Source organism: Hippoglossus stenolepis, chromosome 3 (assembly GCF_022539355.2).
Source record: "Hippoglossus stenolepis isolate QCI-W04-F060 chromosome 3, HSTE1.2, whole genome shotgun sequence".
NCBI lineage: Eukaryota > Metazoa > Chordata > Actinopteri > Pleuronectiformes > Pleuronectidae > Hippoglossus > Hippoglossus stenolepis.
In genome coordinates, this window is record NC_061485.1 from 17,384,708 (window position 1) to 17,409,854 (window position 25,147).

The following is a 25,147-nucleotide window of genomic DNA, read 5'->3' on the forward strand; positions in this document are numbered from 1 at the left end:
CCATTGTATTTCATTATTCTGTATTTATTTTTAACAGGACATTTAGAGGGTCCAGGATTAGTGGAACGTATAAAACAAAGTATCTAAAAAGTGTAAGAAAGAATAAAATACATTATAAAAATAAATGACACAACAAAAAAGTTATCTGCAGTATTTTAACATAAACAATGTTTACAAGTATTTTTGTAGAGTTTAGAGGTTGTTTCATCGAGGCTTTTTCTAAACCAATCCTGTCAGGCTAGTACATATTTGGACATGTATATTGTGTATTGAACACACGCACATACTCATTTTAAGTATGGGACAATTCTTTAAAATACAGTTTTAACAAATGTAATCAAAGGCTTCTTTGACAGAAACCTATACAACAGAGACCCCTGAGTTTTTCCTAAAGCACCGTATAGTTACATTAGTGTAGAAAGTAGAAAGAAAAGAACCGGGTGCCATGATCAATCCCTGCTTATATAAATAAAACCACCCAAAGATGAACAGATGTTTGCTGATGTGTTTACAGCATTAGTTATTAGTGTACTATGAGCTCTTAGTGGAGCTGTTTGCTGCCATTGTCCGTGAAGCTCAAAATGTTCGATCACTCACAGACACACAAACTGATTTGAGGGAAAATATGAGCTTGTGTCTGAATAGTTTATGTGTCGTTCAGCAGCGATAACACACCCAGTTCTGCCAGTTTGGCTTTGGCTACATCCTCCCAGCCCTTATTAGCTAGTGGGTTCCTAGGTGACGGATGCATGATGCCCTCTACTCGCACATTGACACCGGCAGCAGAGAGAGCTCGCCGCGCCCGCTGCTCTGCTACCCTTCCAATCCCGATCACCATGGAGACACCCAGCGCCTCCACCACCTGGCACAGTGCTATGTCACACAGGGCGAGGAGGGCCTCCCGCTCAGCTGCAGGAAGCTCGGGGGGAGTCAGATTCTTCCCGCTGGCGCTTATGAAAATCAGCGGGCAAAGGTTGTGCACAAAGCAGTGACGAAAGAAGAGCCCAGGTTCACCGCACAGCTTTCTGAATAAGCCCCAGAAACGTGCACCGCTCACTTCCCTCTGGGTACAGGCAAGACCCGTGATCCGTCGCTTCGGATGCTCGTCATGAGGACGACCAACCTCGCCTTCGATCTTCAGCCATTCAACCACTGTCTTCACTTCACCGAAGGGGACCTGGGGTCAGAAGGAAAAGATCCTTTAAACCGCAGCTTAATCCCTAAACCACTTTTTGGCAGCTGAAAACTAACGTACAGAGATTTTTAGTGTTGTTGATTGATTCAGGTCCAGATCTTGACATTTTGGTGCTAAATGTTTGAAATCAACACTTTGTGGTAAATATGAAAGGGGACCGCCCTCTACTGGTTGAAACCCAGCTATTGCAATTCAACTGGAAGCAGGTGACATATCTGATGTATCTCTTCACTGTGTTTGCACAATGCATTAAAAATATGTCACTATAAATTAGATTTATTTCTATTGATAATTATATTGGGATAATTATTGATATTGTTTTGTTTCTCAGCCCAAGTGAAGCTGGGTCCACATCCTTAAATGACCCGGATTTCAGCTGATTCAACAGTTCCCACACTGACCAGTGGAGAGAAACCTCCAACAGAACCAGACTGTGCGTGAAGGGGGGGCATCTGCCTCGCCCGGTTGGGGTGAGAGGAGACAAATGGGGGAGAGAGGAGAGGTGGGTGGACAAGAGGGGAGAGAAGAGAGAGAGAGACCGTTGTGTATCTGTTATATTTAAACTTTGTCAGACTGGCTGTTGTATGATGAATTAATATTAGTGATGCTTATAGATGTAATGATGCCATTGATGATAGCATCTGTTAATAATAATAAAATTGGTTTAATTTGAACTACACGATGCATGTTCAGAGGAATAAACGTAAAGTAAAAGGAAAGTGCACAGCTGTTCTTGGAATGATGTTTGTTTTCATGTCTATAACAGTTGTGTCCCAGTTCTAAACGAGGCTGGTTGTTGTTGTTGTTTACTTTGTGGACACGCCCTCCGCATGTAATGTGAGTATCCCCGCTGCTCACCCCAGTCTGCGCCATGCCGAAGGGTCCCGGGTTCATGCCCAGGAACAGGACCGTCTGCCCGGGCTGACAGAACTTCTCCACGTAGCAGCGGTGCGTGTCCCAGGCGTACTCCAGCGGGTTGTAGATGTACCGGACCGGCTCGCTGAAGGTCAGCCGGCGGAGGTGGGTGTTCAGCTCCAGCTCCACCTGCAGGAACCTGGAGGAGGAGGACGAGGAGGAGGGGGAGGGGGTCGTGGTGACCCCCGGCACCGGTTTAAATCCCCCTTCACGTTGACACAAAGCCAGCGGCTGGTCTCCATCTTTACAGCCGCGATCAGCCGAACACTGCGCCGCGGGGCTGTCAGCGGACATGTTCAGCTGTGGGCGAACAAAACCACTTCCTGTTCGTCCGGTTAAAGCATTAGCTTTGTTTTCGTCAGGTTTGATGACGTGTTGACGCTGTTTGTCTTCTGATCTCGAGCCTTTGTTTATCAAAAACAACACTTCCTCCTCCAGTCGCTACATGTTCTTCTTCTGCGTCCTCCTGCGCTCTCAGGGCGGCTGCTGCCCTCTGCAGCAACACTGCTGTCATTACAACCTCAATCTCGTAGTATAAAGGTTGTGTGTGGAATTTAGTGACATCTGCATGTTGTTAAATACCCCTCATTTAAAAAAACTCTCTATTCATGACATTTATTTAATTGACCATATATTTTAAAAACATTCATCTAAGTATGTTATTATAATGAAATCCAAGTTTACACTCAGTCCTTGAAAGCTCTCCATGTAGCCTACAAGAAACAACCTAACGTCTGTTATCCTTTCCCCCTTTAGTTTTAACTTCATGTATATGGATATCTATTATGTAATAATATATAGAGTTCTTTTTACTTTGAATTTTTGGAATTGTGTCATATCTGAGAACAGTAACAGTTAACTCTCCTGTGGGTAGCAAGGTGTTAAGTATGTTAACATCTTTTTCAATTAGGGTCTCTGGTCTGAATCCAACGTGACTCCACAGCGTCATTTGAACGAACCACAGGGTTTTGAGTTGTGGCGACCAGCAGTTGCAGACTCATGGGGTCACTTTAAGGCAAAAAAATTGGCCTAAAGTTAAAGAGGTATAAAATATATCAACAAGACCAGGATGTTCCCACGCTTGCTGCTATACAAACACTTTGTTTCCGGTTTATCTGTTTATGTGACGCAAAATTTGTATTTCAGCCAACTCCCTTTTTTCTGATTTATGTATTGTGCCATCTGAAATGTTCATTATTTGAAAAAATGTTATACTAAAACAAGAACCTTTTTATGTTTCTTATATGCCAGAAGAATTCAAAAGACCAGAACAAAAATAAAGTTATTGTTTTTGGACATGAGCGATCTTAATTGCGAGTTAAATCTGAAGCTACTGAACTCATTCTTAAAAGACAAATCAAATAACATTAAATTGAATTATTCTTAATACAACCTCACAACTGCTTGTGCTAGATAATATTATAGCGATCGGTGCAGATTGGCTGAAGCATGATTTAAGCAGTAAGTCCGTCTTTAATGCCTCAACTTTACCACTTGTTTGAGAATTTAAAAAACACATACAAATTCAGTTACCACATCAAGTGAGCACGTTTCCTTTACAAATTCTTTTATTTCAGCATAATAATAAGAAGCCTCTCCTCTGATTTTCATACAGTTGAAACTAATTGGATCACAAGGGTACATATTAGTTAGCCCATTTTACAATAATCATTGTAACATTTTTTTAGGAAGTTATTCTTATGCACTCATTTTCCTACACAAAATAATCAATATCAAGATCCTATCTTAACTGAGGACCATAACTCTGCATGCAAGACTAATAAAGAAAACAACTAATCTGTGATAGCTACTGTTATGCTGTTGTTCATCTAATACCATTATCAATATAATTTACTACAAATACCAGGGACTTTGTATAAGAAAAAAAAAAACATTTTCTTGTGGAACTACTGCGTCTAATGTCAAAATTACTGAACAAACTGGGCTCTCAACTGTACTGATCCAAATTGTTCTGTCCACTTTCTGTCAGGTTGAGGAGAAATAGGCTTTGTCTAAAACCTAAAATCTAGTACAGTCTGAAGGAAAAAAATCCATCTCTTTTTTGTCTTTTTCCTTTCACTCCAGTGTTTACATTTTCATCAGAATAAAAAAAGGTCCTTGAAACAATCATCAAAAATGTGATGAGAAATTCTCAAATTAATCATTTGATCCGTCTGAAAAATTAAACCTCAATCTTATAAACAAATGATTTGAGACTCAAGGATTCTATTGCCTTTTAACAATGCGATTGATAATACTAAAAACAATAAATGACAAAAAGGTATTAACAAGTGACGTCAACTATATACTGTATTGCCCTTTATCCATTCGTCAGTATGTGCTCATGCCAGCCTTATCCCTTCCACAGACTTGTAATGTGTGTTTCCAGAGCAATGTAATGCATTTCTCAAACTTTATCCTTTCACTTCAAACTAAATCGCCGGTTTGTGCATATTTACACGTCACACAACTTTGTCTTGATACTTTTGGTGAAAAGTCCTCAACTCATATCTGAAACTTAAAAAAAAAAAATCAAACACAAACATCTGTTCATATAATAAATCAAAGACCAAATAAAGTTACCTGGGATTTCATGTCTACTTAGTCTCATCTTAACCTTTAAATTAAAACAATGTGTAAATCAAATCAGACTGCAGTCTCCTAAAATCTCCCTTAAAGGATTCCTGCCATCGCTCTCTGTTATGACGTCTTAATATGCACATGTTCCGTCTGGTAGACTAATCCTCCCATCCAGCACTGAATCTGGGTTGAACAGCTCAATCAGGACGGTGCCATCACTAACTATCCAATCACAGAAAGGATCAAGTTTGAGAAATTCCCCAACAGGCAGCACAGCGGCTCCGATCAACCGTCTCTCTGCCAATTACCTCCAAACGAGTACGAACAAAGTTCATCCATCTTGAAAAGAAATCGTTTGTTACAATATCATTTAGTACTACAATGATTATTTGTGTATCTGCACTTACTTAAGGCTAAACCCAATGACATGACAGACATCCAGTATTACACACCAACCACATAGTATTTGGATAAAAAAGGCAATTGTTAGTGTGAAGCAGAGTCAAGTGAGTGTTGATTCTGCTGTGGCCTGTGAGCGGCCAAAGCACTGCAGTGGGAAACAATTGAGCATTACCGACTTCTCACAAGGACTGTCCGACTCCCAAGGGCTCCTTTAGGATTATACACTGTGTAACACGACCCCAAATATTCATTACCATCGTAAAGACAACCTCTTTCGACAGGAGAACACGTCTTTTGTAGCTCCACTAAAGCCATCAACATTCTGTAACCACGACGGCTTCAAGATAAAAAATAAAAACACAAACCATGATGATGAAAGGCTGTGCCATATTAGTAAATACATCTGATCCACAATAATAAACAGTTAAGAAAAAAAGGCAAATGAAAAGAAAACAAACAGGAACACACTAAGGCCACGAGATTCTGTATACCCCCACTAACCTCACAACGTGAGTATCTGTACAAACAACATAATGGGACTTCAAGTGGCCAACCTGCCTTATTTTAGACCAGGATCTATGGACAGAGCTGAGAGACAGTTTTCTATTAAGCACTGGAGATCTCTGTATACACTGAAAATATACACAGCTGTAAGTACAATAGCGTAACTGAAGTGGAGGACTCGCTAAGGCTGCCATCTTGTGCCATTTCCTGAGTCATCAGCATACACAGAACACAACGTGCAGGTCGCCCTCTCATCCACATCTTGGAAGTCCTGGTTTACAGTTATGAAGCACTGTCTGATATTCCTTTTTGTTTGTACAGTAACACTCGTGTTCAAGGTTTCGCTGAAATAGTGGGAACGGACCGTGTTTGACACAATTTAATTTCCAGTTTCTTTCTGGCCCATTTTGTGCATAAAAAAAAAAATCATCACTCAAGCCCCATGGTGAAATGATAATTAATATTTTCAATTATTTACACTAGTAAATCATTAAGACTGTACCTCCTGTGAAGGTGAAGTCAAGGTAATCTTCATTAAGAACAGACGCTACTTTTAGTGAAATGTCTTATGTGTAACTTTGTTACCTGCAGAGTCAAAAAAGATCTGGTCCGCGAGACGTCAACACAATGGTTTCCTTGTTTTACAAAGGGGGGATCCGTTGAATGTATTTTGACCTAAGTGACAATTCTTCTGCATCAAAATGGGCCACATAAGGAAACTTAGAAAGAAGCTCTAATACTTTTTTCTCACCACTTCATCCCATTTTGTTGCCAAGACATCAGGATAAACAAACCCCACTGCCCTTCCAGAGTACCACCGAATGCAGATATTTTTTAACAATAATAAACCTTTTTTCTTTTTGCAAAAATGAATTAGATTAAGTACAAAACAGGACCACTGTTCATCACAGAAAAGTCTAGTCTTTAAAAAAACAGGGAGGAAAAAAGGAAAACACAGTAAAAAGTCAACAAAACAATAACACAAAATGTCCCTCTGTCATTAGTAATCCCAAGACTGGAGCTGCAAGATCAGTCTGTGCTATAGTGTGGCCCCACTGAGCACAGAGCTGAGAAAAAGAAACCCTGTGGCTTGTCCCTTCTCTAGCCGTGTGGTGGATGTAGGGAACGTGGAATGTCAGACCGCCAGCCGGCCTGGAGGGGGATGCAGAGGACTCCAGGTTGGGGGTGCGGGCGGGGGTTCTTGGGGATATGGACGTGGTTCGCAGCACGGCTGGTTCTCTACTTTGGCTACGTTGCGACCCTGGCATAACCGCCGATGCCGCAAAAGCCGGTCTGTCCGAGAAAAGTTCTTGAAACACAAATTGGACAATTCAAGTAAATGTGTTTAAATAGCATTAAGAGAAATAAACAATAAAGACAAATCTAATGTAAAAATATCAAGAAACTAATCTTCATGTTGCAAATTTCATCCATACAAATGCAACGACTGAATTTAACCCATTGAGACCGGATGCAACATTTGTAAAAACATGCGAGTGTATAAACCTCTAAGACTGGGTGCAACATTTGTGCGCTTCTCCCTTTAGAGCCGGATGAAATGTGCACTTCTCAACCACAATGTTTTTGTTTTTATAACATGTGACAAATTAAATACACAGTAATTCACCGATATACTCATGGAAAAGACAAAATGCATTATGTTAAAAAAAAGCGTTCCTGACAATTTAAGCAAGGGAGTGCTATTGAAGTAGAATGCAGATTTATATAAACAATGAAATCAACAATAAAGAAATTTGGGCCCAGAACTCTGCAAGTTGCCGGCTTTATTGTTTTTTCTGGGGTTTTTTTTAAGTTGAGGGCTAAGGCCGTGATTTACAATAAAATCCTAACATTTAAACCATCAATGTCTGCTCCTCAGAAAACACTTTGGTTTTAGAGTGCGTTGTTATTTGGCACCTTAGGTCTTAATGGGTTAAACAATTCAGAATACCGTAAATGTTACATTAGGGTGAATTCATTTTCTGTCCATACATTCATACATACCTGCTGGCACCGTTCACACTGGTAAGGCTTCTCCCCACTGTGGACACGCTTGTGTCTCTCAAGGTGGTAGCGCTGGATAAACCTCATATCGCACATGTCACAAGCAAATGGCTTCTCTCCTACAAGAGCACACACACATACAGTCAATGCATCAATTTTAGCGTCTTGTACCAACACATAGGGTGCAACTTTCTAATCTGACTTTGCAGAATACATTTTCCAACACAGTTGGAACAACACTGCCCTATCAGTACATTTTACGTGTAGTTTCAGCAAATGGATATTCTACAAGGCCTCGTCATCAACTCATTATGTGTAGATCAGAGTGGAATTTCTTGTTTTCATGGCTTAGATGTACGTAACATAGAAGCCCCTAAAAACTGGGGCAAGTATTTTGAGGCTGGTTCAACATCCCATCAAATGACTTGACGACCCAAACTCGAGTTTGTTGTGACCCCGTTCTGTTGCAAGCGCCAGAGCCTTTCTCAGTAAATGAGGGTACGGTGAAGGAACGCATACCCGTATGAGTGAGGCTGTGTCTCTCCAGGTGGTTACGCTGAATAAACCTCATGTCACACATGGAACAAGCATACGGCTTCACCCCTACACACACAGAGCAATATATTAGCCCTACCAGCCACATGTGCAATACATACAACTGTAAAGCTCAAGGTAGCACTAAAACACTGCTAATAACTCTTTTAATTGTATGTATTTTATCTGCATTTACTTATGTTGAAGTGTTCAAACATGCAACTAAAAATACAGCTAACTTAAATTTTCTAAACAAAATACGAAATGTAACATGTCAGGATTTAAAACAAAGACAACAGGACTCGTTATTTGTGCTGTGTGAGATTAATATGTAAATTATAGTATATTTGGTCTGAATAATCATTTAAATCCTCACTTGACACAGCAAAAACCTACAATACCAATTCAGCATTCTCTCATCCATTACATCTAAATTTACAACACAAAAACATTAACAAATAGTTTAAGTCATAGTTAACTTTTCTAAAGCCGTTTCTACTTTTAAGATGGAGTAGAAAGATATAAAACGACAAACTAATGAAATCATTTAAATATCAATTGATAAATGGTCAGGTGATACAGCAATGGCCCCTTTTTAGTAGGGTAGAAGTAATTTTATGTGCTTTTAATGCATATTGAATTTCGAGAGTCTGGATAAATAGGAAATGTGCTTTTCTGTTTACGCATAAAACATTAAAATACACTTTTTTTGGTTATTATTATTATAAGAATTGCAGTCTGGACAGAGTAAGGACCAGTGTTCCAAAGTGGAACTGGAGTCAAATTAAAAAACATTAAAACCCAACAAAATCGCAACTGTATCCTTTGCTTTCTTCACATTTTAGTGTTTCAAAACGTCTGATCAACAATAAACAGCATCTAACTAAACGGATTAACTGGAATTTAAAACCAGAATATTGGCTTTTGGATCCTGACCTACACGAGAATGAGTTTGAGCAAAACCATGGGTGTGTAACACACAATAGATTCACCCTATCTGCAATTCTAGAGGACAACTATAACAATAATATATTAAAGTAATAGCAACTAACCTGGCCACCCAACAAAGTACAAAAACGTTTTTTTTCCTAACCACACAAGCGTATCCCTCATATTAGCACAATTTAAGGTAACTGTTGATCTGTATCATGTGAGAAGGGTCGGTGCACGGACCCATACCCGTATGAGTGAGGCTGTGTCTCGCCAGGTGGTAGCGCTGAACAAACCTCATGTCACACATGGTGCAAGCAAAAGGTTTCACACCTGAATGTAGAGCATCAATACATTATTTTCAGGACTTTAGTTTCTGTTTCACAATCCATCAATCAGTTATGTACTTGAAACATCTAATTACAATTGATGGGTTGTTAACCACTTGAGAAATTTTCCTAAAAAGTAAGCATGTTGACTTAATATTTTTTCTCCAAATCCAATTAAATTGGCATCAAACTGAGTTGATCAAATTAGTAATCCACTACTTAACACATCACATGAGCTGATGATGTCACAGTCCTGTATTCATTTACATGTAAAGGTTTTACTTCAATGTTGCATTTACGTATATGTTGTGTGATACTATTGATCAAGACAAAAGTAATATTTACTTTTACAGAATATTAATAATAGCCTCAGACAGTTGTATCTGGCATAATGTAAAGACAGTCTGATTTCAGTGACATGGGTAGGGTGGGCGGACGCATACCCATATGAGTGAGGCTGTGTCTCGCCAGGTGGTAGCGCTGAAAAAACCTCTTGTCACACATGGTGCAAGCGTAAGGTTTCACACCTAAACGCAAAGTAGCAATATTATATTACTTTACCTCACTTTGCATTCTTTACCATAAATACCTGCGCTATTGGTTATTAACCACACATGTGCCAATTAATGCTAAAACATAAAGATATGTCAAATGCTTCCTTTCTGCAACACTTTATTTTACCAAAACAGCTACAAAAGTCATTGTTTTAGCTATATCAGAAATAAAATTGACTGACTATCATTAGAGTTGCAATTACAAATCATTCAATACCTTTAATGTACCTCGTTTAAACAGCCTATTAACTCAGGTAGAATTTAAATCATGTTAATAAATGACCATGTATTTGGGTCTTTGAAATTACGTACCATTGAGCAACTTAACTCCAGCACATGTTTCATGTTTGTTTTATCTTTACCACGGATGAATGAGCCTATTAAAAGAGGGCTGCGGAATTCTTTTTTGAAAAGCTATTTTCTAAGAATTGTGATAACTAAACATGTAGTTGAGTTTGAAAGCAAAGGATGAAGCCAAATGTGTTTGTGCTGCTGGTTTTTAGGCTTTTCAATTAATTATTTTGGAAGGTGCCAATTGTCCAAGAGGGAATGTATTAATTCTAACTACATTATTCTAATTGTAATAGAAATGTCTTTCACAAAGCAAATTCTTGGTGCTTGAAAGGTTTACACACAAATACTTAATGTACTCTCTCTTATATCAAACTTCTACTTTGAAACCGTTTGAGCTGCTGATATTGGCGCAATAAAGACTAAGTAATAATGACCTACAAAATGTGAGAAGGGCAAATGCACTGATGCATACCCGTATGAGTGAGGCTGTGTCTCGCCAGGTGGTAACGCTGAACAAACCTCATGTCACACATGGTACAAGCAAAAGGTTTCACACCTAAACGCAGAGCATTAGGGTATTATTTTCAGACTTGAAACTTAATTTGTGTTCACAATCCATCAATAAGCAATACACACCTAGCAACTATGAAGAATTGATGGGTTGTTAACCACTTTTTAGTTCTATGAGAATGTCTTCGGGAAATTATTGCTCATTGGTTTTTTTTTCTCCAAATCCAATAAAGAATACTTCCAATTCCCACATCCACAAATAAACACATCACATGAGCTGATGATGCTGCAGTCCTGTCTTTACACACTAGGACTTAATGGTTGCTTTTGCTTCATGTTAGTGAGGCTTGACCAAGAAATTGTTCTACAGGTAAGTTCAAAAGATAATTGACAATTGCTTTAAATGCCTGACTTTGTATCTGGCATTATGTAAATACAGTCTGATTTCAGTGACATGGGTAAGGTGGGCGGACGCATACCCATATGAGTGAGGCTGTGTCTCGCCAGGTGGTAGCGCTGAAAAAACCTCTTGTCACACATGGTGCAAGCATAAGGTTTCACACCTAAATGTAAAGTAGCAATATTATATTACTTGGCCTCACTTTCAATTTGGCTAAATTTTGAAATTAATATCTATGCTATTGGTTATTAACCACACAATTGCCAATTCATGCAAAAAACTGAAAACTTTAAAAACAATCCTCTATCCTTGTTGTGTTGTAGTTACCAACAAACATCAGAAGAACAAAATAATGATTCACAGTTATGCTGCTTTTCTCATATGATGATACAGACTCTGAAACTACTATATTAAAACTTACTGCATCTTGACATTTGCCCTAAACATAACAGTTATATGACTGAAGTGTTCACTGTGCACACTGATTTCTAACACTGAATGTCATGGGCACGGTGCACGGACCCATACCCGTATGAGTGAGGCTGTGTCTCGCCAGGTGGTAACGCTGAAAAAACTTCATGTCACACATGGTGCAAGCATAAGGTTTCACACCTAAATGCAGAGCATCAGAAACATTAATTTTGTGTCTCTGCCACTAAGAAAATAAATGATAGAATAAAATAAATCTGTACTTCATCATTGAAGAATACCAGTCTGCACTAAATTGATATCTGTGGTTAATAACCAATGTTAAACCCTAAATTTACTTACAAGAGTACAATATAATATGACAAGTTATAAATTACAAAGTTCCCAGAAATCTAAAAGGCATTTACACAATACATGAGATGATGTCGTCGTCTAGTGGCCATTAACAATTAAAGTATATCTGATCCATCATAATCTGTGTATGAATAAAGATATTTAATGTTAGAACGAGCATTCAGATGTTGCAGCATCCTAATCTTGTGACTGGGTTAAGATTAGCAAACGCATACCCATATGAGTGAGGCTGTGTCTCGCCAGGTGGTAGCGCTGAAAAAACCTCTTGTCACACATGGTGCAAGCGTACGGCTTCACCCCTATGCACACAAAGCACCAACTTTAGCATTTAGAGATTCAACTGCCAAAAATGATCAATGCTAAACTTTACTAAATGCTTAGTAAAGTTTGGTTGCACTCGTCAGCGCTTTGTTTCCACTGGAAAATCCAGCATGATTCAGAAAACTGCTATTCCAATTGGAAATTAAATTTTACATCTGATTGAAGAACACCATAACCGCTGAAGATCGATGACGAAAGTTCAGATTCGGGAAAAAATAATAATTGTGTAGACCGCAACATGAGCTTATTTTCAAGACTAAAAACCAAATGACCAGACAATCAATTGAGGCAAAATCGAATGGACAAATTCCATCAAGCACAAAAAGCATGTTAACTTTTTGAATGATACCAATAGGTGCTTGTGTTCATGTAATTTCCACTACAGATTTTTTCACAAAAGGTTTGGTCACGCTGATCACAGAGGTTAGACAATTTTAGGCAGTTGGTAAACAACTATGAACAACACATTAAAAGGGACACATTATGCCTATTTCCAGCTCTATATTTTTATACAGGAACTATATCAGCGTACCAGCGCGTCAGTCTGGAATAACAGAGAGGACAGCACAGAGATCTGAAGAGTGCAAAGATTCCCACAAAACATCTGTTTGAAAAATAGCATGTCCATTAACTGCTTATAACATGAGAAAGCGGTGGATTCTGTCTTTCAGTCACAATGTGCATGTAATCATTTTTCTGTATATTACCATTAATAGTTGTTTGTGTGGGAAATGCAATATAGCGCAGAATTAAGTGATCAACGGAAAATACAATGCTAATGTTGCAAGTAGAAAGTTATTCTACTGTCGCAGAACATTATTCAACTGTGGTTATTTCCATGCTCGGGCACTGCTGGATTACCATATAAGAAATAATGACTTAAATCTGACCCATGTCTAATATGGTTATTGTAACACAAGATAAGATAAGAAAAAAGCATAATGGGTCCCCTTTAATATTAGACATTGGTTTGCAGAGCAACTCTGATTTAAATTGATTTATAGTGACAGACAATACTCAGAAATCATCATACAGAAGATAGCTTATAATTAAAACAACAACTTTGCTCTCACTTCAAATCTAAAAATTATACTGTCATATTGTCATTACACAAATCTCAAATATAATAGCAAATAAAACTATTCAGAAAAGAGGATTATGTGTTATTTATTCATCATTACTTTGAATGTGAAATGACACAATGACTCGACCTTATGAGATGTTTGGCTTAAATATAAACTTAAGTCCCATTAACATCAGCTGAAACCCTGCAGTGTTTTTACCCCACACAGGTGAGCTGCAGGCTGTGACACATCTACAGCTGCTCCACAGTGAACACCTTTCTTGACCCAGTTTGACGCAGTTTTTGGACAAAGTTGATCTTCGCTCACACAACTTTAATATGCATTAATAATGTGAACGTGTAATTTAAGATGGGGAATGGTCGACTCCAATTGACTTCAGTCATAAGGGTAATCAAATTATCCTCGTAGTCAAGTATCAAGTATAAAAATAGGAAAGAGATCTTAATGTGCAGTTACGTTTTAATCTGCAGGTCACAGATACTTTGACATATTTTAGGTGTTCCTCTTTTCCATTATACTTTTTGTTCATTTGAGATTGTTTATTAATCATGTAGGCAAAAATTTTAGAAATTAAAAATGATTAATTATGCAATGCTGTATTGTGTCAAGGTAGAAACTTGCAGCAGATTTTAGTTGATTCAAAGTAAAAGTAAAACATAATGTAAATATATTAATGCTTGCAGAAATCTAAAACCTAAACAATTATCAATGATAAGCAATATATCTTTATAAAACTACAAACCAAAGTGAAGAGACTTTTTGCTTCATGGTCATCATGTCATTTCATAGGCAAAGTCTTTGCAGTATTACATTATTATGCGCATGCTTATGAAGCTCCTTGTAAATGTGACATGAAACATTATCACTTGTCAATACGGTGACAGAAAGCAATACAAACTCGAGTTTGAAGCAGCCATGTAAACATTAATGTGGGCACATGCTGGACCAAAATAGAGGAGAAAGCGGGTTGAGATGATACGTACCTGTATGAGTGAGACTGTGTCTTTCCAGTTGGTACCGTTGTATAAACCTCATGTCACACATGGTACAAGCATATGGCTTCACCCCTAAACAGAGCACAAGAAAGTTAGATGTACTTCAACACACTGACGAAGTTCAATTCAGAATGATAGTATTTCAGGTTGCATGCTGTGTTACAAAGTTGCATTACACTGAAGAGTTCAAGAACCAGCAGACCAAGAGTCATGGTAAATCATAATTCAGAAAAAACAGGGTTTACAGGTTGCTATTCAGACAACCTTGTGTATTATTCAGTGACCTGCTAACTTAAAATGCTTTTCAGTGTAATGCTCCTTTTAATAACCATGTAATATAATGCTCAACATGCAGCAGTACCATTACAGTGTTAATCAGAAACTGATCAGAGAGTCACTTTCTCAGTGGACAGATTTCCAACAAAGCCTACAAAATTATCTATTAAACATTTTTGAAAGGGAAGTCAATTTACCAACAATGGCGTATTATGGATCATATATAGAGGGAGTTATCAATACAAACAATCATGTGGAGTTTTATATCAAAGGTTTCATTCTGAAAGGGGAACAATTAATTCAAGCATACCCGTGTGAGTGAGGCTGTGTCTTGCCAAATGGTAACGCTGGAAGAACCTCATGTCACACATGGAGCAAGCGTATGGCTTCACCCCTAAACGCACAGTACCAAACTTTAGAAAAGACTTCTCATCAACTATATACACAACATATGTCATTTTACACACGAGTCAGTGTTATGTCATTGCAAGGTCTATGTATGTTCATGACTAACTAGTCTATATATACACAAGATATAAAATGTGTCAACCCAAAAAGCAGTTAGCAAATAGATAAATGAAAAACCTACAAGTTCTCTAATCTTACATAATCAAGAATATTGAGTAGCACAAATTACAATTTACTATAGTCTCACAGGTAGGCAATGCCTACACACAAGTGAGAGGGATAAGTAAAACTTATACCCGTATGGGTGAGAGTGTGTCTTGCCAGGTGGTATCTCTGGAAAAATCTCATGTCACACATGGAGCAAGCATATGGCTTCACCCCTGCACACACAGAGCAAAGTATTTTGTAAAGACAACACAATGAACTGAACAGGACACACTCACTTATATCATGTATCCAGACATGCCAAACACAGTGGCACTTACATAACTGAACACTACATGTATAATACTAACATTTTCTTATCTCTCTGCGGGGTCTATAATGCTGACATGCATTGAAAAGGATGAAAGTGTTTATTGGTATTAAAAGTTATTACTACAGATCACAATGCTGCCTTAAAGCGTCAAGTCAAAACCAAAACGGCATCTACAGCATGCCCCAGTGTTTACATCGGCTTCATGCCTATGTGTATTTTAAAAACTAGACTCAAATCAATTTATAACAAAGGGGACAGATAAACTTCAGTAAACTGGGTATTTGGGCTCTAAGGTAACAAAGGGACAGATAAACTTCAGTAAACTGGGTACTTGGGCTCTAATGTAACAAAGAAGGGCAAACCCATACCCGTGTGAGTGAGGCTGTGTCTTGCCAAGTGGTAGCGTTGGAAAAATCTCATGTCACACATGGAGCAAGCGTATGGCTTCACCCCTACACACAAAAAGTATGTAAATATAAGAAACAGAAAAATAAGTTTCAACAAATATCCATCAACTCTTCCTTTCAAATAAATCTTGCTTCTACATTAAACCATCAGCCAAAGTAGAAAAGTCATCAGGGGTTGTTGTGTATTCAGGTGCTCCCACAATGTATGCATGTATTTACATGAGGAGCTTAAAAAAGTTTTATATTCTTACAACTAATACATGTCTGGATACATCTTTATGTTTATGAAAATGTGAATGTTAGCGGGTAGCCACCTTAAATCTCAGTTTTTACTGCTGAGTTAAAAAAATCTCACTCTATCAAGTGCTTTGTGATAATATGTTGTGATTTGGCACTATAAAAATAAAACTGTACTGAAACGTTACTTTTAAAACAGCACAATCTAATGAACTCGAATAAGCAGACGCGTACCAGTATGAGTGAGGCTGTGTCTTGCCAGATGGTAACGTTGGAAGAACCTCATGTCACACATGGAGCAAGCGTAGGGCTTCACCCCTACATACACAAAGTATCGGCAGATTAGCTATGACAATCCTTTTGCATCAAAAGGCACACATCATTCAGAGAAGTTACACCACTCGGACCTTGCAAACATTATACATTCTAATCAAGCTTCATGCAAAGGAGCGATTTGTTTTGCCTCCAATTGGTAAACGTGTCTTCTGATATGGGGAGCATTCATTTTCAAATTATCCACAATACATCATGAAACAGAACAGCAACACAATATATGAGCCAAGCGTGTTTAAAAAGGAGTCAACATCGAGATAGCAACAAAAGCCTAAGACGGTGATCATACTGGGCAGCTGAAGCAGAAACATTAGCACACTTTTCCACCTCTCAACATCAGCTTACAGCTATATGGTGCACATCAATTCGACTTATGGTGGCATGAAAGCATTTGATGCTTTCAAATGTTACAAGTGTTTTCTAGCACTCAACTAGCACGACTTTCAAAAGCTTCCAATCTGATCTCCGCCATTAACAGCAAAAGCACCTGCTTTAAGCAATCGCACAATGAATAAAATACAAATCTTAAATTTAAAAAGCCAGACAATTACAGTTTAGAAACAAGAGTTGTGCAGCCAATAGTCTGCTTGTAAAATAAGTGTGGACATCAAAGGACTATTCCCATAATATACCATGGCCTCAGTTAATCAGCTACTGCAACATGACTGGTCAGTGCAGGAGTAACAACAAAACCGTTGCCCACTATTAAACATTTATTTTTAATTATTTGGTATTTTGTAAAAATAGACATATTTTCCAAAATCCAGAGTGAGCTTTTCTCCTGAAGAATTAGATCCTTCAAACAACAGTATTTAGATAAGATTTTGTCGCCTCATTTTGACCACTCAACCCCATCTCCTATACTTTGGCTGTGAAACCATGCTGCTTCCTTCAAAAGTACTCAAAGCTCCTCATCCACAATAATAGTAATTAATAAATAAGCTGTCTGAACTCTTCAGCTCTGCGAACAAGGCAGCAGCAGAAACTCTTAACCAAGAAAATAAAAAAAAGAGAAAATTGTGTTTAACAGCAATGGTACAAGATGGATAATACACTTTGAGGGGTCCACAGGAAAAGGTATTTATTAAACTTGTATGGTAAAATGGCCAATGATTCTACATGTCTATTTTGTCTGGATTTCCAAATGATACATGAATGAGAACAAAAACTTTTGCTGAGGAAAAGGTGACTTTAAATGCCGCCTCTCCTTAGTAAGAAATAGTGACCTAGACAAGACTAGGTCATTAAATTAAGTTTCTTAACTTGAACTGGGTACGGTAAATGGACTCATACCCGTATGAGTGAGTCTGTGTCTCTCCAGGTGGTAACGCTGGAAAAACCTCATGTCACACATGGGACAAGCATACGGCTTCACCCCTACACACACAGAGCATAGAATTATTAGCTATTCAGTCTATCAAATAAGTGAAAATGTGACAAAAATACATAATTTATTATGTGGAAAACAGAAAGAACAGATGCAGTGTTGCCACGAAGAGCTACTGAGATATAGGAATAATATAGTATATTTGGAATAATATGGTATATTTACATATATATGCCAACTGAGTTGGGTAGATTTGCATTTCTCTTTATGAATACTGGGCCAGTAGACACTGACTTGGAAAAACGAGGTTGGAAGTTGACTTACCCACAGTGCACACTTCTTTAAACAATGAAAAACAAAGAATTTTGTGTGAAAGGGTGCAACGCAAATACTGAAACTATACATAAAATGTTTTTCAATATACTCCTCACTTTTCATTTTATATAAACAATTAAGAACATAGTCCTTTGATGTCCATGCAGTTATTTCACTGACAAAGTAATAATTACATACAAAAGTGATGATTAATACATGAATAAATTTATAAATCTTGCATTTTGTGGCCTATGCTTTGAGCCTTTGACATACATACTTTGGGGTCCACAAGTTAAAGTCCACTTTTAAGTCCACTATCAAAAAGTCTTCCTTATATGTCTATTGTCTTTTTTCAGCAACTGAAATCATGCGTCTTTCTCACTTGTCTTGATGGAATACTGTGCTGATACAAATCAATAATTTAGATAAAAGAAATTCACTCATTGCGTTAATTATTTTGGTCTTTCAGCTGAGAAACCCATAATGTTGACAAACTAATATAGCCGATGTGTTGCTACAACCTGGTCCTGAACTTAAAGTTCGACAGGGACTGCATGCTGAAAAGATTTTCTCATGTCAAATCGTCCCAAATAAGAGCCAGTATGGTCGAACAATGAGGGGGGGCAGATGTGGTTTCCTATACTTGTGACTACAAGCAGCCGTGACTAGGGATGAAACGGTTACTGGTTTTACATTTCACCACATAAAATTCCTGACGGTTAGCATTACTGTGTGAAATTTCAATTATCATTATAACCCCAGTTGATTACCAGTGTAAAGCTCATGTTGAAAACTGTCGAGCATCGACCACAGTGAACAAGTGTCCCACACAGAGGCGCTTGTGCAGCATGCAACGTGGGTTTGTTATGTGCATGTGTGAAGTTGACTTTGTGTTTGTTTGATTTGCTTGAGAGTTTTGTTGTGTATTTAAACACATTGAATAAAATTCCAAGTGCAGCATTTGTTGTGTGTTATAAAAAGGAGCAGCAGGATGGTCGGGGCTGTAGCCGCAGAACAAATGCTAACATCCACTGTCGCCAAAGTGCATGCGTTTAACAAACACTGATTTATGTTCCGACTCTGACATTTGGGGTTGATGTCAACGACGTAACACAACAAGTTGTTGACCTTCAATAAATAATGAAAATACTATCATGGTTTTTATTGGTAATGTATAGGTCAATATAGAACTTGGTGAAATTACTACAGTATGTGTATCAGTAACTTTTGAACATTTACAGCACATCTTAAAAATACTGTGATTATACTGATAATCGTGATCATTTTGGTCACTATAATCGTGATACAAAATGTTCATACCGCTTCATCTCTTTCTGTGATACAGCATTGTGAAGTGTTGTACTGCACACAGTGCTTATGGGGCATGCAACAACTGCTGGATGGAAGAACATGCTGGATTATAAGCCTGAGTGAAGTTATGCTTTAAAGTGAGCACAGCATATAAGGAACAGTGTATCAGCTCATATCTTTGCAAGGCACAACAGCATTTGCATCAACAATGCAAATCCAAATAATGAACAACCTCCTGCTTCACTTATCAACTAAAGAAGTTAAAACAAATGGTCAAATATGTGTCAAGCAATATCAATATATCACAGCAGAGGAAGAAGAAAGTTGTTATTACAGACAAATCTAAACTTTGCAATTAGCAAGAGATTACAACTACAACAAAAAACCACAACAAATGTATCCCTCTAAAGATACCACAACTCAACAGCACTATATGTTTAGATATTTTTGAGAAAAGGATAGAGTTTTTAATAGTGGACTCTGGACTATTGGACCGTACTGTGTTGAATCATTTTAAGAAATAAAATGTTTGGTGTTGAGGGATCAACATTTGTAAAACAAATACTGTGCTTTATGGTCTGAATAGATTTTGGGGGTGGGCTTTGTTGGAAATTACTGTCCACAGACAAAATGAAACCTGAGCATTTGTCCATTGACTACAGAGGTAGTCAGATTTATGTTGTATGGGTACGGTTAAAGGACGCATACCCGTATGAATGAGGCTGTGTCTCTCCAGGTGGTAACGCTGAATAAACCTCATGTCACATACGGCACAAGCATACGGCTTCTCCCCTAAACCGAAGAGCACCAGTTTTAGTCAAAGTCCCCACAGATACCACCAATTAGCTGTGGGGCAAAAGCTATTACCAAAACAAGGTTTTTAAAGCAGGCCATTGAAAATCCTTACAGTAGCTGCACACTCCCAGATTCAGTCCAACTCAAGCTCTCAGGGTCACTTTCAACAAATGACTCATGTATTCAAGCAATAAAAGCTTTTTGGCTTAACTGTGAATGCGAATTATTCTAAGCGTGACCCATACCTGTATGAATGAGGATATGTCTCTTCAGGTGGTATCCGCTCCTAAATGCTCCATAACAGTGATCACAAATAAAGTTTTTCTGCACTTTAGATGATGGACCGTTCTCATCTCCACCTGTGCCCTGAGGACAGTAAAGAATAATGGTTCATTATTTGTTTCTCATCCCCCCCTTGATAACGCACTAATATAAATAAATGTACAGACCTTTTTACCACAAAAAAAAACAATGGTACACGTCTCACACGTACCCACCCAGCTGCTCAGAATCGGATGAAAACATAAAATTCCTCTGAAATTACATTATTTTATTTTTAAATGTGCATATTCAGTATTACATACAACAACATTCTTTAGAGTTTACCCCAAATGTTGTTTTGTAGATATTTTTGACGTTTTGTAATTTCTACATCCCAAATTGTCTTTGGCATAATAAGCAAGACACCAAAGTTTTTTCTGCTTTTTTACTACATGAAATTCACATCTAAATTGAGAAATACCCCCCAATTCTTCCAATGGCCTAATGCCCTCACGTTACAGCTCCCCCTGCTATGCACACAACTGCAGTTATTGTGCTCCGCTTCACTCTGCTCCCCTCCCCCACTTTCCTCTCCAGAGATCCTCCACCCCCTCCACATCTTCCCTGAACTCCTCCCCCCACCCCCACACAAACAAAATGAGCACACATGAAGGCCCAGTGCCATGCGCACTCCAATATAGTCAAATGCGTTGACAAAAATGTGTGCAAGCAGCTAAAGACGTATTTCACGTAATAAGATCAAATAAATATGCACAGAAGAGACCATTCCCCATTTAGCGAGCGCACCCACTGACCTTCCCTCCCCTTCCTTCTTGTTCTCTCACTTTACAGGGCGTCACTGATTTCCTGTTCTTTTTTTTCTGCTGCATGTCCTCGTTGGCTCTCATCTCCTTCTCATCCAGCAGGCGGGGAGCTTGGTATTCACCTTCCTTCCGGATAAGCTACAGGGCCAGAAAAAGTCCATTATTTTCTCATTTCATTTATAAACAAAAAATTTGAATCTGAACATGACTCAAATTAAATGCACCACTTTCGGCTGCATTTTTGCCACTTTGAGCTGAAGAAACAAGTGTTGAATAGTGTAGGTTTATAGATTTCAACAATCAACACATGATTTAAAATAATCAGCCATATATTGTGCTGGTTGGGGCAGGGATTTGTTAATAATTAACAAGAAAGCTGTTCTCAGGAATAAGGACAATGAGCTATGTGATGCCTCTAAAACTGTAACTATTTTTAATTACATACAACCCTGCAGTAAGCCATATAGTGAGATAGTTCTATATATGCCATTCAATTTATCTGCTAACACCTGAGATGAATTCAGAGGTAAAGTTTTTCAACAAAGACATTTTCATAAAGCCAATGTGTTTACACCCTTTACAAGATCAAATGCATAGAATATAACCACCCTATTTTTACTCTGCATTTCAAAAATGGGTGCTAACCAGGGGTGGACAGCTCATTCCAGAGGGGAGGATCATGTGGCTCTGGGGACCACGGTCAGGTCCGTCTCTCTGCTGTGGTACATGGCCAAGTGGAGCCATCATTTTTTTGGGCGGAGCAGCCATGGAACTGGCCTGCATCAGGGCCATACTGGAGAGGACAGCTTCGCAGCCAAGCAGCCCCGCCTACAGAAAAACAACAAAAAAAGAAGACCACATTACCAACTGTATCAAACATGTAAAAACAGTCTGCAATTTGAATTTACAACAAAACTGCTAGTTACGTGGCATTTAACAAGCTAGTCATCATCGACAACATCCTGAGTGACACATGACTGCAGATAAAGTTATTGGTAACCACTTTGGTGTTTTCAAAACAAACCCATTTCATATGGTCGCGGACTGAGCTGCTGGGCAGATGTGACATTGCTGTGGTGTATGTGAGCGCAGGGACAGGGGTGGGGACAAGGTCATCCAGAGATCCGTCAGTCAGGATGGTCGGGCTGGTGGGAAGCCACACCCACCTCACTCATCTAGCATTAAAACTGAGGAAGGAGGAGGATGTGGATGAAACAGACAAACATTAAATCACAACAGCATCACTCGCTGTCTTTATCATTACACACTTCATTAACTCCAGTTAGGATGGGGATTTTTCACAATGACATTTAAACATCGAAAACATAACAGGCATCAATATTCTTCCCTATCCACGTAACCATGTCAGGAGACAAGGTTTTTCTTCATACAAATTAGTCAGAATACTTACCTTGACAAACTGACAGTGTTTACTAACTGCCAATATTTGATCAATGATACTTTATACTGCTTTTGTAATATGCTTTTTGTTTAGTTTTTTCTCCCTTTCAGAGCTACCCTAGTTGACCATGGTAAGCAATTAATGAACATCCATAATTATTTGCTTCTGTGTAGCCCCTATACATCAGTACAATCTGATCGTATGTACATTGTGATTGGGAATTTAACTGGGTATCCTACCCCCTTCCACAACAAAGGTAACAAATATGTAACCATTACTTAAATTTTCAGCAAGTAGCTCCTTTCCATTGACAGAAGGCAAGTTTCCATTTGTTTGTTTTTTTACTAATGTAATTTTCAACAACAACATGCATGAAAACAGAGTTAGAGAGCTGAGAAAGCAGCATTGAGGCCAGTGACTTTATTATGGTGGTTGCTTTTAATAAATTTCTTTGGTCACTTCAAACTAAATGTGTACGGAACAATGTTAGCTTGAATTGCGAGTCGGAGGCAGACGGAATTAGTGGCTGAGACGAGCCTTCATTGCATGAAATCATTGTTGATAATGGGGTCCCGACTAGTGTTTGCACCAGAAAAGACGCAGGAACTAGCATGTCCACTTAGGTGGCATCATTGCCAATTGGAGCCAGAGCTGATAAATACCTGTGACTATTGTAGTCATTTGACTCGAGATTGAAAGCTGACCGCACCATTTCCCTCTGAACACACAAGCTGATGTTAGTGGGTGTTGGTGAATTTTTGGTCCAGAAAAAGAAGTGATAACAAATGCACGTCCTCACAAGTCACAAACCAGCCAAAGAACCTTAGATCAGACAACTAAATGTGCAGAACCACTTCTAACAATATTGAACTCACCCCTAAAAGACATAAGAAAACCCAAAACACTTTGTGTAAATGACTGTTCTCTGCATCACTCAAACATAATGTAATCACACCGACAATGTTAAAAATATATATAAATATTTCAATATCTATATTGGTTTGCAGAGTATTCAATTCGTACGTTATGTTTAGGGGCTTATTTAAGAATCCAACTCAAAATAACGAAACATGCTCTGAAGAAATCGTCCAAACCTCTACCACACACTTTTTACTACGTATTACGAAAGAGTATCTAGCATTAACTGTGGAAGCCTTCACAACCTACGCGGTGTGAACCCATGCTAACCTGGTCCTACGCTTTTCTTTCTGACATGGGGTTTGTTAACTAGCCCGTTACGAGTAGGCCGTTAACGTAACGTTCTTCGAAGACACTTGGCTCGAACTCATGACCACTTTCCCTACTTCAAAGTACGTTTTACCTGTGTCTGTTCTGCAGTCCAACTGTGGCACAAGTTAACTGTGGGGCCTGTGAGCCATAATAAAAGTTTACGATGGGCAGAGGTGCAGTTAAACGCTACAGTGCTTTGACCAGTGGTTAGCGAGCTAGCGTTGCTAAGAAAAATAGACTGCGGGCGCTAACATTTGCTAACGCTAATGAAAAGAAAGACGAGTATAGTTGTTCAACTGGCTTTCGTCGAGTAGTTTAATACCAATAACACTATGTGGTTATGTATTTTACCCAGTACTGGTGGAACTGGCCCTCACACCACCACCACCCACCCTCTCCTTAAGTCTGCTGATGTTGAACAAGCTGGCTAACTCCAGCTAGCCAAAAGCTAACTGCTCGCTGGCGCCCACGAACACTACATCGCTAGCAAAAGAGCCCCCCCAACGCCCACCTGGTTACCGCCACGGTACGGTGGTTTCACATCCGCGTATATCTCACGGGCTCCATCGATTATATATTTTCGCCACGATACCACTTTGAAGACACAGCCTCAACTGGCTCAAGACGAGATTGAGCGATAAAGACATTCGTGATGGCCGTCGCTGCGAGAGCCTCCCCCCTCCCGTCCCGACGCTCCAGCTAACGTTTGTTAGCCAGCTAGCCGTGGCTAACGTAGACGCTTGCGATATTCGGTGAAACCCCGCACACGCTGCCATTCTGAGCATCATCTTCACACACACAACACGCTCGAGATAACGGGGAAGCGAATGCACAGTTCAAACTCACGGAGCATCGAGGGAAGAGACGAGAAGACGTGTGTGTATCTACCTTTTAGCCTCACGCCTCCGACGTTTTTTCAGCAGCGTCTAGTTTACAAACACAGGAAACGCCACAGGATGTAACCCACTCCCCCACACGGCAGCAGCAGCGGAGCCTCCTCCAGCGGACAGAAAGGGCTCATCCTCGGCTGTCTGCTCCCCGGGAAACACAGAGCGTCGCTTGATGGAGCGAAAAAAATAAATATATGTCGTTAATCCATGTGTGTGCTGCTGCTGTAAAGGTTTAACGCCCACTTGAAGGGGATGTCGATGTTTGCAGCGGCGCCGGCCTCTCGCAGTTTGACGACGACTGAAGAGGCGCAGATGAAG

General features: G+C 39.0%; 2 protein-coding genes across 33 annotated transcripts; both read right to left on the reverse strand.

Moving 5' to 3' along the window:
- Positions 1 to 3: 3 nt before the first annotated feature.
- On the reverse strand, positions 4 to 3,416 carry smug1 (single-strand-selective monofunctional uracil-DNA glycosylase 1). The gene is made up of 2 exons (XM_035152903.2): positions 2,054 to 3,416; positions 4 to 1,177 (listed from the first exon to the last, which is right to left on the reverse strand). Exons 1-2 carry the CDS (start codon positions 2,402 to 2,404, stop codon positions 647 to 649), a joined length of 882 nt encoding a protein of 293 aa, XP_035008794.2. The 5' UTR covers positions 2,405 to 3,416; the 3' UTR covers positions 4 to 646.
- A 244-nt stretch (positions 3,417 to 3,660) lies between these two features.
- On the reverse strand, positions 3,661 to 25,147 carry znf740a (zinc finger protein 740a). 32 transcript variants are annotated; one of them, XM_035152873.2, is made up of 21 exons: positions 24,828 to 25,146; positions 22,332 to 22,494; positions 21,953 to 22,135; positions 21,329 to 21,445; positions 20,468 to 20,588; positions 20,136 to 20,219; positions 17,738 to 17,851; positions 16,376 to 16,459; positions 15,866 to 15,949; positions 15,316 to 15,399; positions 14,922 to 15,005; positions 14,324 to 14,407; positions 12,150 to 12,233; positions 11,680 to 11,763; positions 11,231 to 11,314; positions 10,714 to 10,797; positions 9,837 to 9,920; positions 9,314 to 9,397; positions 8,120 to 8,203; positions 7,601 to 7,719; positions 3,661 to 6,905 (listed from the first exon to the last, which is right to left on the reverse strand). In XM_035152873.2, exons 2-21 carry the CDS (start codon positions 22,374 to 22,376, stop codon positions 6,732 to 6,734), a joined length of 1,965 nt encoding a protein of 654 aa, XP_035008764.1. In that variant the 5' UTR covers positions 22,377 to 22,494; positions 24,828 to 25,146; the 3' UTR covers positions 3,661 to 6,731. The 32 variants fall into 32 exon arrangements, with proteins under 32 accessions (XP_035008764.1, XP_035008763.1, XP_035008760.1 ...); XM_035152872.2 differs by having other exon boundaries at positions 17,768 to 17,851; positions 21,299 to 21,445; XM_035152869.2 differs by having other exon boundaries at positions 21,299 to 21,445.

Bases quoted from the DNA above. Each gene is read 5' to 3' on its own strand.
- smug1 (XM_035152903.2), bottom strand. From the start codon at position 2,404: ATGTCCGCTGACAGCCCCGCGGCGCAGTGTTCGGCTGATCGCGGCTGT. The intron at 1,178-2,053 runs GTGAGCAGCGGG...TTCTGACCCCAG, and splicing joins TCGGCATGGCGCAGACTGGG to GTCCCCTTCGGTGAAGTGAA.
- znf740a (XM_035152869.2), bottom strand. From the start codon at position 22,376: ATGTCACATCTGCCCAGCAGCTCAGTCCGCGACCATATGAAATGG. The intron at 20,220-20,467 runs GTATGGGTCACG...TCTTCGGTTTAG, and splicing joins ACATATCCTCATTCATACAG to GGGAGAAGCCGTATGCTTGT. The intron at 7,720-8,119 runs GTATGCGTTCCT...GTGCTCTTGTAG, and splicing joins ACACAGCCTCACTCATACGG to GAGAGAAGCCATTTGCTTGT.